Here is a 21,610-nt window from a genome sequence, read left to right as displayed (position 1 = left end):
TTCTCCTTTGATAGACAATTTGTCTAACCGTGGACTGATGAACATGAACACTTTTAGCGATAGTTTGGTAACCTTTTCCAGCTTTATACAAGTCAATAATTCTTAAACATGTGTTTTGAAAGCTCTATTGATCAGGCAATGCTTCTTGAGAAGAGACAATTCTAAAATGGTGTGTGTTTTCTAGTGACCAGAGCAGCTTTAAGGAACACCTACTATCTTGTCTCATTGATAGGCCTCCAGGTTGGCTCACAAGAAGAAGATCAGACCACATTTTATGACCAATTTAAACAGAAATGTACGAAATTCCAAAGGGTATTCATACTTTTTCCGCCCACTGTATAGTCGCACTCCATTATTTGACTATTCACAAATATTCCATGTGTGTTGTGTGTATTTGACTATTCCTTGTGTGTTTTTTGGACATACTTGGCAAATAAAGATGATTCTGATTCCAATTCTGAATAGAGCACAATATTAGCCAGAAACATTCACACCCTCGGCACATGCCTCAATAATTATCATGACCATCTATGGAGTTGTAACTACTCAATAGGGTAAATCTGCGGCCATTGATTGCCATGACTGATCTGTGACCACATGCAATAATAACTACACCACACAAATAGTGTGGAATCAATGTGCCTGACGCATGCTTGTAGAGGTGAATTTCAGGTTCATAAAAGACTGTGTGTGGTGCCACAAACATTGTTGCCGTGGTCAATACTCCTGCTGCTGGAGAACAAAATTCCACTGAGCTCCGCACATTTTTACAGTACAAAGGACTCGAGAGGATATTAGGCTGGCTAACACAGGAATTATAGCAAAATGCTCGCACAGGGGATCAGTAAAAAGTGCACACACATGATTTGGAACGTGTTACCTCACAAAATAAACAAAAGACAAAAGCAGCCTGGGGTAGGTTAAGGAAAAACAATACCTAAATGGATAATCACAGCATGGTTATACGAGCCACTGCTTTGCCGATTATTTGTATTGAGTTGCAAGTGAAAACTTGATATGAGTAAAAGATGTCGGCAGCGAACTTCACAACGAGCAGCAGTTTGGCAGAGAGTGGACGATTTAAAAAAAAATAAATAAATAAATATAAATTAAAAAAAAAAAGGCAAGTGATTCCTTCAAGCTGTTCATTGCCACTCCCTATTGAAGTTTAATGTAAAACTAAACATAAAACAATGAGAATTACACATTGTGTATTACCACATAATTTTGCCTTTTGAAATTCCTGCTAGTTTACTGGCAATAAACCAAGCATAAGACCATGGCTAACAAACAGAGCATTGTGGTAGGTCTAAGCCTTTAGCCAACGCATATTGGAATGTATAGCAACACATGTAGACAGACAATATAACGACAGTCAGAGGCTTATTCATTATCCTCTGAGAAAAACGACTAATATTACTGCATCTTAGTTGATACAGTGTTCTTTACATTACACCTTAACATCTAACTATATTCTGTCTAAATCTGTATTATTCCGACCCTGGGTGGCCATGGTGCAGACACCAGAAAGAGAACCATTGAATTAAAGCATGAAATTATGTTGCAAAAATCAGTTAAATTCTTTCCGTGTGTTTAATTATGTTATTAGTGTATGATTTTCTGAAGTACAATAGTGTAGAATGCTATTTTTCCCATTTAAAAACACATTGCAAACTTTTTGTTGGAGTTTTTGTTTTCTGGGGGGCTCGGACGGTTGTCCCCCAAAGATTGCAACAGTAAAAGTGTTGGTTTCCAATGCAAAAGACTTGCAAGAGGGACATACAAAGAGGCTGAAAGATAAGAGGAAGTGCTACATGTGCCTTCAACGGCATCCACTGGCATTGTGCAAATGGGATCTGACCGTGCATGGAGAATAATCTGTCTGGGCATGCAAGTTTGTGCGCTAAACGAACCTGTGAATGGGACAGATATACAGGCCTGGAGAAGATGATCCACTCCACCACCTTGCTGCAGGGCGGCATGGTCAGAGAGCCAGTGTATCGGTAATAGCTATCCACAGATGATGGCAGCAGGTCCCTCAGGATGAATGACCTGAGGTTGGTCTCCTTTTCTGGGTACAACACAAGAAGAGCACAAAGTTGTTTACCAGCCAAAACACCTTATCTTTAATACCATGCATGTTTAGAGTTAAATGTATGCTTATTTTCAGCTGATTTCATCTCATTCGCCCTCATTTGAAAGCAGCTCCATCACCAGAGAGCTGTGTGCTCAGATGGCTGAGGGAGATGAGCAAAGGGAGCTCAGTCAGGTAAAATTGTACGATCTGGCACTGATCTGAGGCTGGGTGCTAGCCTGTTCTGCACCATGGAACAACTGTGGACACGGGGATTAGGAGAGATACGAATGATTTCTAGATGGCCTCTATCTGATCAGAACCAGGCTAGGCAAACCAAACAAACAAGAATCGCTTTGTGACACATGGAGAGATCCCTTTATCTCGCGCAAATACAATGTGTGGGGCTATGACAGTGGGTTTGTCCTAACCTCTGAAACCATATAAGGAGTGTGTTTATGTCACATCTATTTGATTGTGACCTTATCTTAACAGTAGTTTGGGGTGCGGTGGGTTGCATTTGATAGGAGAAAAAACATTGAGCCAGTATAACATCCCAAATACTAGAAAAGGTTGGTTTGGCAAAATATGGGACCTTTAAGTGACAGCCCATTCTTAATCCGTCGGGTTTAATCTGACATCGCTCTACCCTTTGCAGTTATATTATTTTAAACTCCACAAGGTTACGGAGTGCGTTTATGGGAATTTATTTGCATTTATGAAGTTACACACTGATGTTGGATGAGAAGGCCTGGTTTTCAGTCTCCGCTCTAATTCATGTGTTCTATTGGGTTGAGATCAGGATTGTGCAGGCCAGTCACGTCCAATCCACATATAACTCTTTAATCCATGTCTTTATTAACCTTGATTTGTGCACTGATGCACAGTCATGTTGAAGGAAGAAGGGGTCATCTCCAAACGGTTCCCACAAAGTTGGAAATTGGAATATTAGCCCTAGAAACTGGGCATACTGTAAAACTAACAAACAGAAGAGCAAAAGAGACCTTGGCTGAGAGGATTTATAAGCGATGCGAAATTAGCACCATTTCTGCTCGACAGTTAAGTTTATCACCTCTTTTTGATTTTTAATTGATTGTACATTTCCAAAAAATAAAACTTCAAACCGATAACATTTAGTGTTATAGTAACACTCCATTCAGAACAAGTTATACTACCAACACAGCAACCGTGGCTAACATCGGCTTGTTTACAGTGCACGTGATGTAGAGTGTACGTCTCGTGTACGTTAGTGAGGAGCGTATCTTTGGTCAAAGACTTGAAGGGGTGATTAGTGAAGGGAGGCTAAATTAAAATCTTGCTCGCAGTTTTAACAAACTCCACCTTTAAATGCAGTATTGCAAATCATTTCATACACAAAGATAAAAGACAAATACATTTCGGAAGTATATGAAAAGATTATGTGATTCTCACTATGAATATTTTTTGCCAAGACCATAACTGGTACAGTACTATTACATAAGTGAAGATAAAAAATATCACATTATCATGTTATACTTCTCCCATCAGTTGTTTCTGTCTGGATTTATAGTGTCCCAATCATCTTACCAAGAAATCGTGCAGCAACTTCACAAGTGAGTTGCAGTATTTTTGCAATCAGCTTTAAAAAGAACAATTGCTAAGAAAAACAAAACAAAAACAACAACAAAAACCATCTGTGAAAGGAAAATCACAGGCGCACAGCACTTTCATCCCCTGTGATTACCGTATTTTCACGACCATAAGGTGCACTTAAGTCTTAAATTTTCTAAATGGACGGGGCGCCTTATAATGCGGCGTGCCTTATGCGTGCACCGAGTTCCAAAATCTGTAAATGCTGTTGTGTGACTTTAATGAGCGCTCCACTTGACTGACTGGGAGCATTTCCTGCCGACAGGCTGCTTATATAGAGGAAAGGCGGACGTGACTGTGGACAGCATGCGGAAGTAAAGGGGGAAGGGTGCGCGTGACAGAGGACGCTAAAGACACGCCCCCAGTAGGTATATAGTTCCGGTATGTACATCGGTTTGGCTAAGGACCCCCGAAAATGGCCCCTACGAAGAGACACGCTTACGCAGCACAGTTTAAGATGCATGCTATCAGTTATGCGGAGGAACATGGGAATCGAGAAGCCGCGAGAGAATTCAAGATAAACAAATCCATGGTTCGTAAGTTGAGGAAGCAGGACAACGAGCTTTGCCAAGTCAAGAAGACGAAGCTGAGTTTCCGCAGAAACAAGGCGAGGTGGCCTGAGTTGGAAGACCAACTCGAGCAATGGATTAATGAGCAAAGAACAGCCGGGAGAAGCGCCTCTACAGTCACCATTCGACTGAAGGCAATAACGCTTGCAGAAGAAATTAAAATCTAACTTTTTCAAGGAGGTCCGTCTTGGTGGTTTCGTTTTATGAAACGGCGCATTCTATCCATCCGGGCAAGGACTATCGTGGCGCAGCAACTTCCGGCGGATTACAAGGAAAAGTTGGCCATCTTCCGCTCCTACTACAGTAAAAAGAATGTCGACAAACACATCGAGCCCAACCACATCACCAACATGGATGAGGTGCCGCTCACTTTCGCTCACTTTCGACATCCCGGTGAACCGCACTGTAGAGAAGAACGGGACCACAACGGTAGCGATACGCACAACGGGGCACGAGAAGTCGGCTTTTACTGTTGTGCTTCATTGCCATGGTAATGGACAGAAACTGCCACCTATGGTGATTTTTAAGACGCTGCCTAAAGAAAGGTTTCCAGCCGAAGTCATCGTTAAGGCCAATCAAAAGGGGTGGATGGACGAGGAGAAAATGAGAGAGTGGCTGAGTGAGATGTACCGAAAGAGACCGGATGCTTTTTCCACACATCACCGTCCCTGTTGATCTGTGACTCCGTGCGCACCCATCTCTGCGCTGTGAAAAACCAAGTGCAACTAAGACTGTGAGGCAACGGCGGGCGAGTTATGCCACCATATGTGAATGGATTGTGGATGCCTGGGCTAACGCGTGTCTGCTTGCACTGTTGTTCGAGCTTTCGCGAAAGCCGGCATCATTGCTGAACAGCCCCCCGCCAACGAGACTGACTCAGACAATGGCATGGCATGTTTGATGGAGAACTTGTTTGTTCATTTCGGATACAGAAAATGAGGACTTTGATGCATTTGTGTATGAGGATTTATCAAAAAAATAACGTGAGTACATTGTTAAATACTTCAATAAAGTACAACCGAACTCAGTTTTGCTCCCGCTGTATTTTTAAAAACTGTTTTAGCGTGCATGCATGCTACCGTATGTTTTAAGCTAGTGTATGTTTTACCATGCCTGCGCCCAATAATACGGTGTGCCTTATGTATGTGTTAAATACAGAAATAGCCCCCGTAACTGAGACTGCGCCTTTTAATACGGTGCGCCCTATGGTCATGAAAATATGGTACTTGGATGGAGTTTTAAGTGTTTAAATTTCATTGGAACAAATACAACCATAACTGATTCTGAAGACAACTTGCTCAAGCTTTTATAAAAGTTATTTTATCCCGTGTGTGTGCTAGTTTGCTGTGTACTTGTTTATTTTAAGAACAAAACTAAAGGTCTATTTAGGTGAAAATAACTACACTCAAAGTCCATTGTTGGGTACAATATTATATTGAGTAGAGACTGACTCTAGCAACAATTACTTGGCATGTGCTTATCCGTGTACACGCGTCCTTGTTGGTGTACAATTGTACCCACACAAAGACAATCAGCGGCATGTTGTAAAACAAGTCATGTGTGTCAATGGGAACAAATCACACCTGGCTGCTGTGAAGAACGTCATTCTAACACATCTGCTTGTGGTCTTCGTAATTCATGCATACAGCAAAGCTGACAGAGAAGCAATAATTTAAGGGTACTTTATAGTACCATTCAAGGCAACTTAAGCCATGAATCGTTAACTGTGAATATCAGCCTTTGCAGGAGGCACCGTTTATGAAAAAATAAACGTGTACAAGTGAGCTGAGTGCTCATTAATTGAAGCCTGTATGTAATAAATAGTTCCACCTCTGCATGTGCAGCTCCGTGGAGGACTCGATCGGTGGAAGGCACAGCAGCAAAAGCAGAGGCGGTATTGCAAAGATTTTTGCCTCCTTTTGATGTTAATCGTTGCTCAAATCTTGTTTTCACGGTCTAATTTGGAATTCTAAATATGAGGGCAAATATCTGAGCAGCTGAAAATAAGAGAAGCAGTCTTTCTTTCTCTGGAGGTGGATGAGTGTTGCATATGAAGTATAATGGTGTTGTTTTTTTTTAAGTCTTAATTACTTACCATGATGTACTACTCCTTTTAAGCCTTGGATGATGGGTTCTACAGCTGGGTTATCTTTTTGCCCGAGCTGCAAGAAATGTTCAGACGCAGGAGATTATAAATGATAACAACACCAGGACAATAACAGATGGTAGAGACAGCATGGCAACATTTATTAAAAATCACAAAACAAATATTCAAACAATATATTTTTCCCTTAGACAATATCATTACAAAACGTCAAAAAACTTTCATTGTGAGACCCAAAAGAATGAGTTGAATCCATGAAATGTGAGAAAACTAATCAATAGGGATATTCAAGACAAAGACGACCAGCAATTTTCTACCCAAAATCAATAAATATCAATAAACAGTAATGAGCTTCAGTCCAGTTGATTACTTGGAAATATTCCATCAATCAATCAGTCAATCTATCCATCCATCCATAATTGCTTTTATTTTCCTTTGTTTTACTCTGCTGTCTGCATCCAGGTCAGCATTACAAATGATAATCTGTTCTCAGTTGCCTTACCTAGATAAAAGAGGTTAAATATATAAAGTAAATCTCTGTCTACATTCAGTATATAGACACTACCAGTCAATAGTTTTATAACACCCCGATTTTACCTTTTTTTTTTTTTTTTTTTTTTTTTTTTTTTTTTTAATAAATCAAGTCAAGCAGTTCAAGTCCAATGAATAATTTAAAATTATACGGTGGTATGTGGTGAACTGCCAGATATTAAAAGAAAACGGGTAAGGTTACCCACAAATGAAAAATAATGTTAGCTTTTACAATTATACTTAAACTCCATCGTAGTGGTTTGGGATTAATTAGAAGAGTGAAAGCAAAAAAAAAAAAAAAAGTTTAAATACAAGTGCCACACAATTATGGGAACTTCTGCAACAGAGTTGGGAAGAACGTAGAGAAAAATATTTGATTTGTTTGAAGTCTGACATCCCTGATTATGGGAAAGTGGAAATTTGTATCTCCCTGTGACCAACATTTTCCAATTATCACTCAGTCGCGACCCACTTTTATAGAGGTAAGGAACAACAATGAACATTTTTGTTCAAAAATAGCCTTTGAAAACAATTATATCATACATGTTCAAAGTGCCTTTCAGAGTACCTTAAGAAACCGTAGATTAACATGGCAACAATATGAACATATATAGAGTAAAATTACACATCACAATTGCACAAGATATCACTTGTATCTTGGCACTGAACTCTTATTTTTAGGAAAGTCCTTTACCTAATATGTTCCATGTACGAATACATATTTTATTACCTTGCTGACGAATGCCTATTAAAATAATCTTATTTTCCAAATAAAAGGAAAGTCCGACCTGGGATGCACGTTAAATAATTCACTGTCCACGTGATCCTCAGTTTACAATGGAGTCCTCCTCCAACAAATTTGTACATTGGTTGTTAAGCGTCATAGTCGGTTACTAAGCTACAGTTGCACAGCAGTAAAGTCACAATTACAATAAATGCAGTATTTGTATGAAAAACCATGAATACAAAAGAATCAAATAAATAACAGTAAGTCGAAAGTCAGTACCATCATGAACCAAGGACCCCTTAAAATTTTTTAAAAGCTGTCCACGATGCACTTTTTGGTCCTGACACACCAGTTGAGAATCACAGTTTTATAGGATCCCTAGTATCTGCAGTCTCGTGCCACTTTCTTGTGTCATCATTAAAAATTCACTTTAACTGAAGGGTATGAATATTTTTGGGCTTAACAATGTATCCTTGGAGACAGACGTCTGATGATTTTATGGGTTTTATGGGGCTTCTTTGGTTGTTGATATCCAATGTGACTTTGGTAATTCTACTAGTGTGTTGGAACAGGAACTCTTGTGAGGAAAAACACCGTTCAATTTCGTGATGCACTCTTTTTATGGTCACAAAATCTGGCCATAAGTGCTCAGATGCACTTTGTGCCACATTATCTATGTCCTACATAGGGCGATGAGAATAGACCCCCAAAAAAAAATGCCGGGAAGAAGGGAACGATCTTCCCATGCTTAACATTAATTCAGGTCAGTCTGAAGAGAATAATTACATGAAAGTGAATGCTGAATGTGGATAATACACACACCATAGAGGCCATTAATAGGCCTTTGGGGAGCTCAAGAAGACTCCTCTCATTGATTAGAAATGGTAAATCTGAGGCAATGTGCATGTATGTGTGTGTGTGTGTGTGTGTATGTACACTAAAACCCCTTGTTGTGTGAAATGCTACTCAGCGGATTGTGTACAGGGGTGCTAATGGCAGTAAGCAATAGGACTGTCAGGACGCAACAGAGGCATTTAGGTCTGGCGACACACACGGTCCATCACTGTCTGATAGTAGACCCACGTTCAAAACACCTGTGTCCCCATTCCAACACCCCCCCACCCCCCCGCCCTTGTCTGTGTGCCATTAAGCGTAACGTTAGTGCACATTGATCACCTACCATCAATTGCACAAATACTGCTAATAGAAATTAGTGTGGAACACCACCGTAGACCCTGAAGCTGTCAGTCCTGGTCAATGCTTTTCCAAGGTACATAAATCTCTGGGGTGTTTTTACAGTAAGTAGAAATTAGGGCCCCTGTTATATATCAAGAGCCGGTGTGCTCAGACCTTCAGGGAACAATTTATAGCATCTCAGTAAGTCACCAACAAATCGCTGGGATGACAATTTTCTTCAGAAACACGGCAGCATTTTATTTTATATTTACCCAATTTTCTTTTGTCGATTAGTTGACTCTATGTATTGGTTAACTCACAATTCAAAAAACAATAGGACATCAGGACTTGAGTTAAGTTCGCCAGAGTGCAGTTTGGAATGGTAAACCCTGAACAAGCTTAAGTGTACAGTCATTCCCATCCACGGGGCTGCGGGAAATTTCATTTGATTTGTCCAATAATTGTTATTCACTATTAAAAATATCTTCCCCCCCCCCCCCCCCCCCCATCTATCTATTGAAGTGACATATAGTGACAAGGAGAAAAATGTAATCTTCCATCAGATTGCAGAAGGTAAGGTACAACCAACCAATGAATCCACCTTTTGCCATTCATACAACAACCCTAGTGTTGTAAGCCAGAACACCCTGTGAGTACATCAGCCTTGTGTTCAATTGAACAGGTTCAGATTTAACACTAAGTGAACTTGTGAGTAAATTGAGACGAGACTGCCATTATTTCTGTATTCATACTTTTTATGCAAATTTTTTTTAGGAGTGTGCTGTTAGATTTTCTCATGAAAAATGGGTGCCGTGTCTCAATAAAGGTTGGGAAACAGACATGTAGAAGTGAAGGCGAGAGCTTCGTCAACTAAAAAGTGTTACCGCCAAGATATTTAACAAAGAACAATGCGATACCGTAAAGACACGTGAGGACATCCAGCATTTTCACAGTGCCCCAATTCATGGGCTGCAGCCTTCTGAGGATCCAACCAATGCAATTTACGGAGGTAGCTCTTAAAGCTGTGCCAACCCTTGTTAAATGGGAGTGCCTAGCCTACGCTTCATATTGGCACAATTACCCTTATGACACTATGTTACAGAGAAGAAGGCACCACTCAAATGCAACCTCCCAAGGATGCAGTCCCAAAATTGGGACACAGATTTTGCGTTCTTTCCTCTCGGCACGTGGTTGTTTATTACAAGAAGAAGACAAGCTTTTTGTGTTATGCGTGTTGTGCTCTTGTTGATACTTTACCTCAAAGAAGACCGACATGGCGGCAATGATGCGTCTCTCCTTGATAGCTGCGCTGAGGCTGTCAAAGTCATCGGAATTGTAAAGGTAGATCTGCATCTGGGATGGGAGACAGAGGATACATCGCTTGAGGAGTGGACAAGGAGAACTAACTGTCCTCTCATAAATCTCTCCTCGCACACACTACACACTGCTGGGAAGCTGATGAAAGGCTCTTTTTTTTAGGGGTATAAAAGATTTATGGGAGTGATAAATACACCCTGTATTTATCACTCCCATAAATCTCCTATAATGTGTGCCATTTCTTTTTGTGTTCTCCCACTGGGGGAGGATGCTTAAGAAGGATGCCATGTCCCGTTCCTCAGGGCTACAGTGCTTACAGAGACAGGCAAGACCGTAGGAATGTGCTCTTTTCCTGTAAGGAGATCTAAGAGAATAAAACGCTTCTCATCAGTGCTCCCAATTACCTTAAATCACCCGCAACACTGTTTCTGGTTCTACAACAAAGCTTAAAAAGTGTGGCTATAATGTGAAAACCATCATAGAAAGTGTACAGCCGTCAAGCCTCCATTTGCTATCAAAAAGAATTTGATTGCTTTCATTTCCAAGCAGACACATAATGACGTGATGATGAAAATCAGCAAAGGATTCTAAAGGTAGTAATTGGACCTATCCATCATCATAGTCTACAGACTCTTTAATTTGAAAAAGCCTTTCATGTCACTGAACCAATTTAATTGCCAATAACAAAAAGGTCCTAGATGTTGACTTAATTTAAGGGCATGGCTATCAAAGGAAAACTTTGAGAGTTCCCGTGCAGCAAGTGGCTGTGCTGACAACATGCAAAAAGTATGAGACATGAGTGTAAAAATTCATTTTAAACCATGTTTGCGTAAACGAGGCAGAGGACAATAAGGGAATAACCAAATTCAGATGATTTACATCAGTTGCTTTAACTACAGCCTTAAGTGCAAGTGTTGTCTGGGAATGCTGCAATAAGGAGCGCTAGCTATTCTTTAGCTGTCACATCTTATTAACTACATCACACAATTAAATGGGGCCCCTTGGGTTTTCATTTGGCCAGAGAGATAGGCTTTTGTGACCCACACTTGTTAACAGCGTACTTTGGAAAATAGGGTATTCAATTACAAAACGCTTTCATAACAGGCCCTAAAAGTAAATGTTGCTAAAAGCACTCCACTTCACTTGGGTGACTGCATGCTTCATTTCGCCCTGCGTCTTCAAGATCTGATGCTAATCTCCTGTTCAACTTGACTTGTTGATATGAAGCTGCACAGAAAGGTGGTCTAACCGAACTGACACAATTTTGGCATGTTTGCTTGCATTCATCAGTGCATTCAACACACTCCAGCAACGAGAAGAAGAATATGTATCTTTACAAGAGTCATAACAAATTGCAACTTCCATGGAGCCAGTGAGAAAAGGTGCAAAACTGAAAGCTATAAAAAAATGAGCACAATTATTTACCTCTAGTTCTCTCCTTCACTCCATGGAACAGTACGTGATGTCCACATTTTATGAGTTATTCTTTGGTCTAAATTTGGCCATCTCCCCCCTCACATTCCCTCAGCTCAAAGTGTGTGCAAAGGCACATTCTACATTCCAATGTAAGAGGAAATGGATGAAAAGCTCCTCATGCTTGGCATCATTTCCCATGATAGCGAGGTATTGAGGCACGAGAACAAGACAATAAAAAATAAGTGTGTGGGAGGCAAGGTCTCAGATTCTTTGCAACTTTTGCTACCAGAGCTGTTTGTTGGTAAATGTTTTTGTCTTAAACGCAGTATGATTCTTTCACTTCAATCCCACGCAAGTATCCCACTTTGCTTCCAACTGGCCAGTGCAGTGGCTTCAATTTTCAAAAAGAATTGAGTGTCACAGTCTACTGTACATTCAGTTACACCAACGTTAAATTACTTTACATGAATAACATAAAAGGCTAACCAACAATAATAGGATTACATGCTATTACAACTATACTGAGGAGTAGGGATGATTATAATTGATTAGATTGGTCGGTTAGAATGCTACCAAATCTGTGGATTTGAATTTATTGAGGGGGGGAAAAAAGAGGTCTAAGACGGGGGTTCACATGTACCATTAATTGGGACGGATTTGACAATTACACCTATCCCCAAGTAAAGATGTTAACACATTTGTGACTGTCCTATCGCACTATACAAGATGATAAAAGGTAACAAACCGAAGAATATTACAGCAGCTACAGCCTGCTACATGTACAATAATTTGGATATTATATATGCTTATAAAATGTTTTCCAACTTAATTACAACCTCACATAATTTATGTTTTAGTGTGAGGATAAGAAACCAGACCGTATTCATTTCACTCTCACAGTGTATTATAACTTTGCGTGAGACACTGCAACATGTGTGAGGTTGGGGGCCGGCACTTGCATGAGGAAGATGATAACGGTCTGTGTGTGTATAGTATAAAGTCACCTAAGGAGAAATAGTTCTTAGTCTATTCTGTCTAGTTGGAGGTAAGTCTTTATTAAATTGTATCTCTTATTATTCTCAAAGAGCTCGTCCTGTCTCTTGTCTATTAAGGGTTAAGATTTTCCCCTTGACAGTATACTACATAAAACATATGTATAAAGTGACTTCAAAGACTTGTGAGATTAGCGTTTGAATTGAAGGTATACATTCATTCATCTTCCGTACCGCTTATTCTCACAAGGGTCGCGGGCGTGCTGGAGCCTATCCCAACTATCTTCGGACGAGAGGCGGGGTACACCCTGAACTGGTCGCCAGCCAATCGGAGGGCACATTTGCACTCACATTGACAACTACGGGCAATTTAAAGTCTTCAATTAACCTAGCATGCATGTTTTGGGGATGTGGGAGTAAACCGGAGTACCCGGAAAAAACCCACACAGGCACGGGGAGAACATCGTAGTTGTCAAGCAACATATTACAAATGCAAAATACCCAACTCATAAAAACACAATCAGTCTTGTGCTACTGTGATGGATGTTGATAACCTGTCAAAGACACACTTATTGTAATTCCACCTCGACTTTTAATGCATGACTTTTGAAATACATTCACAGTAGTTCACATTACACTTATACGTATGATATACAAACAGAATATACTGTATGAGCAAGCAAGTACATTTCTGAGCTGCAAGTTGCAATCTATGTAAAAATTATTCGAACCTACATGACACGTTAATACAGTATATTATATGAAAAGATCTCCCAATGGAACCCTCGGGGAAAAACAAATCAACCGATTCATTTTTCATTGTGCTGTTTGAGCAAACAGGTGGGCCGTCTATCGATTTGTCCACTCCATTCTCATGTAAGAGCCTGTGTGCGTATATTAATGTCAAGCTCAGGAGCCACCAGCCAAGCAGCCCTTTTGTTTACTTTACTACATGAGCATGTTCCAAAAGCCAGCAGGGTCCATATAATACAGCGACACAATTTGTCTTTCCCACAGAACACAGTGGATGAATGTACATATGCTTTAATGCTTGGGGTGGAAGAGATGGCTTTTTTACAGTATGAGATATGCAACTCAGGGCTGGAGGTGGCTGTGGATAGGAGCCCTGGAACTCAACATCGAAGGACATATTTAGCCAAGAAGTACAAAACATATGCAGTGCATAAAATATTAAGCTTACTACTAAGACACAATGCAACTCGCCATCGACAGCTTCCTCTTTTGAACAGCAATGACGAATTTACATTTTTCTAACCACAACTGTGACTGCTCTTACTTGTCCATTTGTTCATTCAGATAACTTTCAATGTAACACAGTGAAACTGGAATCTGACAGGTATTTTGGAATTAATTTTGTGTTCAATCAGATCATCTTTTTTTTTTCTTCTTCATTTTAAAAGTGGGCCTTCTTCCTACAGTATTTTATGATAAGGGAATCAATTAGACACAAAGTCACACTCGAGGTGGCAATCTTTGCATATTCTTTGGTATGCATTCTCAACATATGAATGTGGCCCTCGCTGAGGAGGCCACGCCAGTAGTACATAATGCAGAGCTTTCCTTCTTCCAATTCTAGTATGCAGTAAACTGATATACACCTATGCACGTTAATTTACAGATGCAACTGATGTGGTTCAGTTCTTTTTCAGAAACGCACAGATATGTCTCATCAATTACTTTAAATGGAATACATATTAATTAAAAAATTTTTGTTGTTCTTGCTATCAGTGCCTGTAATTTGATGGCTTTTTTAATGTCCAACTAAGTACTGCATTTTACGGACATGGAGTGCATGATAACAAAATAAACGAGGTTATTTAACATAGCTGCACATTATGAACCTGATAAAAGGTAAAATATGAGTTTCACATTAAACATGCATCATTCTTTCAAGCCCATCTCCATCGAGCAAAAATGCTCATCGAAGAAAAAATGCCATGTGGCAAAAAGTATATTTGAAATTAAGTATCTAATTTATGATCATTTTAGCTTTTTCTAACAGCTGCGCATCCACTTATTTGGAGGCACATGATCAAAAGAGCTGCGCTGTATACAATCTCAGCACGCTGAACACAAAATGGCAATGCAAAAATTATTCTAATTATAGAGGCATTCAGGATCAAAAGCGGTGTGTGCAGTGACGCCAAAGAAAGATGCACGCAAGGACTCGAGCTATGCATCTGCAGACGAAAGGGACACACAGAAACAAGTGCGTTCATGTATTTTTTTTTAGAATAAATTATTGAAGCAATATTTTGTTTAAGTATTGTAAAATAAGATATAAAACTTGAATTCATTGGAATAGGAAATGCATTGTAAATGCAAAAAAATAAATAAATAAAATAAAAACAGTTGATAATCCATCTGCAATGGTTTCAGACAGAAAACCTATTTTATTGTTCATTCTATTGGAGTAGGAGTTTTTTGTCCTTTCCTTAAATACTTGAAGTCTATTGTCCCTTTGTATCTGTCATATTAAAAGTACAACAACAACAAAAAAGGCATTTCCAGATTGGTAATCAATGTCCCTTTCACCCTATTCGGTTTCAACAGAAAACCTCTACCTCTAACAACTCAATGAAATGATAATGAAGTGGAATTTGTGGTATTCAATTAAAAGCAGTAGAAAGGCTATCCGTAGAGTACAAACCTCCACTGAGGCTAAATAATACTAACAAGGATCAGCAAAAAGTTTTATAGCCTTATAGATTCTCACCTGGTGAATACAGCTTACGTTTGACATGAGTATTCATGCATTAGTGTAAACAACTGGCATGCAATGTTTACAATGCTTCAGCAAATTCCCTGATTTAATTTGCACTTCCTCGTTTCATGCTGCACTCCAAAGTTTTATCCAATAGACAAATGACAAAAAGAACATTTGCTCTGCAGAGGTAATAAAGAGTAAGAGAATTACATGGTAGTAACTTAGCAATCATAATTGCAAAAAAAAAAGATCTGTATGAGCCTCACTGACTTTTTTTTTGCTTCTCCTTTGGAATGTTCTGACATTCTGTTTTGGTGCCATCCATCCATCGATCCATTTCTGAGCCGCTTCTCCTCACTAGGGTCGCGTACACCCTAGTGTACACCCTGAACTGGTTGCCAGCCAATCGCAGGGCACATGCACACCTACGGGCAATTTAGAGTTTTCAATTAACCTAGCATGCATGTTTTTGGGATGTGGGAGGAAACCGGAGAGCCCAGAGAAAACCCACACAGGCACAGGGAGAACATGCAAACTCCACACAGGCGGGGCCAGGGTTTGAACTCTGGTCCTCAGAACTGTGAGGCTGACGCTCTAACCAGTTACCGTGCCGCCTGTTTTGGTGCCACTGTTTTATTACGCCGGATAAGACTTTCCTATAGGACTGACGCCATGTTGAACCGGAATCAACAGCTGCACCTCAGTTGGTTGCAGTTAATTAGTGAACTTAATTTTAACGAAATTGCAACTAAATTATACACAATCGACATAATTTGTAATTCATCAATTATTTTGGCCTTCAATCTTCAATTGTTCGACATACAGTATATTTATGTCACAAAGGCTGTTAACTGAAGAACATGTTAATGGTCACTATAAGTGCAGTAATCCCCCACTATGTGCAGGGGACAGGGACCGGAGCCTTGCAATGAACAGCGAGAAAAACGCAACTAATTGACACCCCCAAAATGTTTATAATTGCCAATGGTAATAGTTTAAACCATAAACATACTAATCATTTGAAAAACATTTTACAACTACACCCTTAAAAATAATTGGCTTTCAAGATGATTAGATTTTTTTTAAAATTCACATACCAAGACTTTCCGTAACTTACACTAACAACCCCCGGCTAAATGTAGCTCCTTCCCGACATACAAAGTCTGTCTCTCAGTTGAGATGTATCACTTCAACATACTTCCTTCACACCAATTATTGTACTAGTTTCCTATTTAGACGGGGGTTTGGAGGCATCTTTGGGCGTTTCAGAGAGAGCACAAAAAACATTAATAAATGAATTTGGCAATTACTGTATGTCATCTATCTATTCTAAGCACCACAGTAATTTGCCGAGTCTCTTGACCCTTCCTCACGGGGTTGTATATTTGTCATGGTAGCATGTTGACAGGATGCTTTACCTCAACGGGAAACCGTCTGCCGTTGATGCTGTGCTCTGAGCCCGCTGATGCATTACTCTGGCCCCAGTGAAACTCCATCTTCTCGGCCTTAAAGCGGCCTGGTAGCCCAGCACCTCGCACAAAGTAGTCGTCCTTCAGAAGAACAGCAACTATGGGTAGCAAAGACATCACCAAATTGAAAGATTATAAATGAAAAATAAAGCATTAAAAGAACATTTTGTCTGAGCAAAATCCTGGAGATTGTTCACTATTTATGGCATTTGTAATCATTTTGTGTTTATGCATGATCCATCGGTGTATTGTACAGGTGTCACAATTAATCGATTAATCAACAACTAATCTATCATCAAATTAATTTACATCGATTTTGATAATTGATTAGTCGTTAAAAGTCAATGTTTAACAGATGAGCAAATTCTTTGATTTCAGACTTTCGATTGTAAATATTCTCTGAGTTCTGTAGTCCTTCATGAAAGCAGTTTTGTGTTTAATCAAAATAAGACATTTGCAAACGTCTGCTTTTAACGTGGAAAACAATTATCAACATTTTTCCTTATTTTCTAACATCCTACCAACCAAACCTGTAACTGAATCATAATCAGTATGGAAAAAAATGTCAGTTTAATCTATTACAAAAATAATCGTTATTTTTCAGCCGCAGTATGAATAACCGGTAACTGATATGTAACTGAACCTGAAGCAGCCTCAAAAGTGTATATCAAAGTTGTGGCCCTTCGCATTAATCAATACCCAACAAGTAGCTCTCAGTTTCAAAAAGGTTGGTTGGGAAAACCATCACTCACTCTTGTGTGATTTTTCTTAACTGTTCTGATTAATTAATGAAATGGTAGATAGAAAAAGCAATTTCAAAAATGTTTGATAGTGGAAGCCTTAATGTGCTGTTGTAATAGTTGCTTTTGTTCAAATAAAAAAATATATATATATTCATATATATAATATATATTAATATTGAAAGATTATAGAATAATTGTCTTGAACATTGTGAAAGGGAAAAAAAATTGATAATTTAATAAGTTTATTGTGTTGCCAATTTCACTGGATATGTTGATATGCCTTTTTATTTATTTTGTATTGCTTGCTTGTTTGTATGCTGTCATTGTTCCAAGACTACTTGTTCTCCAGGACCAGGACCCTCTTGTAAAGGAGATTTTTTAATCTTAGTGAGGCTTTCCTGGTTAAACAATTTGAAATAAAAAAATGTAATGTCAGTATTGAGTTAAAAAAAAAAAAAAAAGTTATGCTATTTCTGTGAGGTCAGTCAGATGGAATGATACCAGCATTCAATATGGTTTCACCATTATATATAGAATGATGCTGTCTTCTTTCGGAAATAAAATACATTCACAAAAAAATCCTTTGTGGTTTTATTAAGACGGTAATAAAAGCATTTCTGTATCTAAAGCCCTTTAGTTTGTCAGCACATGATATCATTAGCCAGATTAGGCCTTGTGTTGTGTCGGCTGATCCCCTGTTACGGGAGGGATTTAGACAGCTTCTCGGCCCACTTGTAATCATATCACAAAGGCACACACAGACCCCAAGTCAATACAGACGAGAGTAAGAACATGCTGTGCAGAGACTAGGTAAAAATCATCATAAATGAAACGGATCAACCCATGATGGAAAGCAGGGAAGCATTTGAAAAACGGTGACATTCAGGGAAAAGTAGGAGTGAAGAGCAGAGAAGAGCATCAGGTGATGAGTGATGAGCTGAGCCCCTGTCGCAAGGCTCCAAAGAAATCTGCCAGCATTAACGTGCCAGTGCTGCTTGAGATTATGGTAGAGCTCACAAAGAAAAGGGTTTTAGATGTGGGAGATTTTCCAAGAATCAAAGCATGGGGGTCAGGCTGCAAGGGGAGGGCCCGCCAATCACGCAAACGTAATTGTGCAACTCATTTGCAAAGATGCATAAATATTGACAGAGATGATAAATCCCCTCTACCGCTGCTGTCAAAGCGCTGTAATCCTGTGCTCAACACGAGGAAAATCAAGGAGTGGCAGAGCTTGCTGGCCCTGGGAGTTTCATTAGAAATGCGCTACCGGGTGTGTTTGAACCCTCCAACAGCAGAGCGGGAATTAGAAGCTAAGCCAAAAAGACCTTGAATCACAGCCTGCGAAAGAAGGCGAGTATGTGTGAAAGTAAATTCTTGATCAATGCAAATGTCTCTGGGGCCATCCGATCCGCTGTGAATTTGGTGCAAAGTTGTTTGAAATTTGACTCAGAAATGTTTTTGTTGAGGAGCACTCTGACTGGCGGCCAATCAGTTTGATCTCAAAGCCGTCACATGGGAGCATCGGGAAATCAATGGCAGGGAACTTTCAAGACTGACTTCTTGATTACAGTATCGACTTTTGAAATCGCATAAAAAGTCTTAAGGCCTGTATGTGCCGTCTACTTTTTAATGAAAAGTAGGTTTGCAATGGACGAACTGATGTGTAAAAGAATATAACTGTAATATTAGGAATGTTTGTGTTTGGCGATTTGTCCTCACCACATGTACGGCTCCGCACACTAATTGAGTGTAATTTTTGGCGGCTGCGTCATAAACAGCTGTGCCTTTACTCACTCGGCCTCGGGTACACTTTGCACTCAGTTTTTTTTTTTTTTTAATAAAATACAGATTTGGGCTCAAATCATCTGAGGCTTGAGCTGAAGGAGGAGCCACCCTCAAAATCCTCAGCTGGTCGCCATGGAAAACAGGGCAAATGGGATTTCACTTGTATCGCGCTTCTCCACCTTCAAGACAATTAAAGCACTTTAATGCTGCTTCCCCATTTACCTACTGATGACAAGAGCAATATCTTGCTCAAGGACACTTGGGCATGGTCACAGGGGCTCAGGATGGAATCCACAACCACTCAACCACCTGAGCCATGCTGCAAAATGGTAACGCAAAACCATATTCTTGGTGGCACACAGTGATACCGATAACGCGTTATAAATTAAACTTAAAAATTCTGCCATTCTGAGTAAGGAGCAAAGTAACTTACTTACTTTCCACAGGAGAGTAATCAGACTACAGTTACTTTTTCTAACCAGCAATAGTTACTTTTGAGTCGTCAATGTTTCTCACCAAGTACTGACTCAAAAACTCCCAGTCTAGCCATTCAACAGCATTTAACCGTTCACGCAGACTGCTGATTTCTAAATAATGGGAAGAAAGGGATTGGGAGGTGATTGCTGATTGTACAATGCAGAGTGACAGTGCAGTACCATAAAAGTGCAAAGAAATGCACGATTTCACTTTTTGCCTTTGTAAAAAGTGTATTTCATTGTTGTTACTTTTTTTATTTACACATAAAGAATACAGCTTTACTGGTGTGTTAAGTGTGCAATGCATTGTGAGTCATACCGAAGTGCACGTCATAAATCGGTCATGGAGGTTAAGGACTGTCTCACTGAAGGACTTATAATACTAATCTTCAATATTTACAATGAAAAGTGAGAACTTTCAACTTCATTGCAGTCGGGACTGCGACCTGGTTTAACGCGGTGCATGGCTGACGTCACGTAAGAAAGTGCTTCTCCCCCAGTCAATCACCCACAGGTTTGCTAGTTAAACAGTTGCGTAATCTTGTCACCTTTTCTCGCTCTTTGCATTAAAATTACAATGGTGGGAGCAATGGTGTGTGAGTGTTTGTTTGTTTGCCCCCAATATCAAACCGCCACTCACTTTCACGTTTACATAAACGCGCGCACAAACGCACGCACACAATTGCTTTCATGGACCACAATCGGCATCCATCCTTCTATCAGTTAAGAGTCTTTAGAGAAGTGTAGTGAGAAAGGTATGCTACGTTCAGGTATTTACTGTACTGTGTTGTCATATCAAGTCTGCACTAAGTTGCTAATTTAATGTGGCTTCAACTACACTAATATTTAAGTTATTGGTTCATGTTGATGTAACTGTACCTTGTTTGGCGTACATTACCAATGGGTACAGTTAAGCTAATGCTTTTTTGGTACTGTGGATAAGTGATATTCCTACCACTTGGCAGCTGCTGAAAGTAACTAAAAAGTTTTTTTTTTCTAACTTAGTTCCTTTTGAAATCAAGTAATCAGTAAAGTAACTAAGTTACTTTTTCAAGGTAACTGTGGCAACACTGGTGGCACAGCATGTGCAGAGGGGGGCCCCTAACAAGGAGGGGGGGGGGTACTGTAATGTACTGTAATTCCTGATTCTTGGAGCACTTTGATCAAAATATGACAAGACATTTTATTAATGTCACCTGGGAGGTATTAATTTGTGGGGAAAAAATGCTATCATTTTTGAATAATTAAATATTCAGAAAGCACCCAACCAGCTGTTTTTAAACATCACTCCAGGAAGGTAAGAGAATTTCTCTCTTCCGGAAAAAATAATAATAATCATTTGTCTGAACAAGAAATATAAAACTTATTCAGAAAGCAACTGACCTTCTTTTACTTCCTCCAGCGAAATAATAATGCTACAGTAGCTTACATAAACCTTAATTCGAGGAGTGAAGCAAAGCAAAGCAAAGCAAATTTATTTATATAGCGCATTTCATACGCAAGGTAACTCAATGTGTTTACATGATTACAAGCATTTAAAAACAAAGGAAAAAAACAGTTAATAAACATTTAAAACAAAGAAAAAAAAACATTAAATAAAAGTATAGTTAAAACAGCAGAGAAGAAGAATTTAGAACACATTCATGTAAACACAAACCATTTCCACGGAAATATTTCGCCACAAAACTGTTTTCAGAATTTGCAGTGCCAAGCAGTCTAAAAATCCCTTGGCGAGGCAAGTGTTAAAAAGCTGTGTTATTTCCATCTGTGTAAATAAGCAGCCCAAATTACCGCTCAGCTGTCCCAGTGGCCTTGGTTGTCATGGAGGCTAACAACTCTCATTATGATCAAATGCAAAAAAATGACACCACTCT

General features: G+C 39.4%; 1 protein-coding gene across 1 annotated transcript in view; it reads right to left on the bottom strand.

Annotated features, from left to right (window-relative positions):
• ca16b (carbonic anhydrase XVI b) overlaps nt 1–21,610 on the bottom strand; it is a 109,835-nt gene that overhangs the window by 30,514 nt on the left and 57,711 nt on the right. Inside the window, exons 4-7 of the mRNA XM_061687535.1 lie at nt 16,682–16,830; nt 10,068–10,163; nt 6,368–6,434; nt 1,914–2,071 (exon numbers count right to left, since the gene is read on the bottom strand). Of these exons, the coding sequence (XP_061543519.1) occupies nt 1,914–2,071; nt 6,368–6,434; nt 10,068–10,163; nt 16,682–16,830 (470 nt within the window). The remainder of the gene's footprint in view (nt 1–1,913; nt 2,072–6,367; nt 6,435–10,067; nt 10,164–16,681; nt 16,831–21,610) is intronic.

This window comes from Phycodurus eques, chromosome 10 (assembly GCF_024500275.1).
Source record: "Phycodurus eques isolate BA_2022a chromosome 10, UOR_Pequ_1.1, whole genome shotgun sequence".
Classification (NCBI taxonomy): domain Eukaryota; kingdom Metazoa; phylum Chordata; class Actinopteri; order Syngnathiformes; family Syngnathidae; genus Phycodurus; species Phycodurus eques.
Note: the sequence above shows the minus strand (reverse complement) of the source record. Positions and strands in the feature narration are given on the sequence as shown.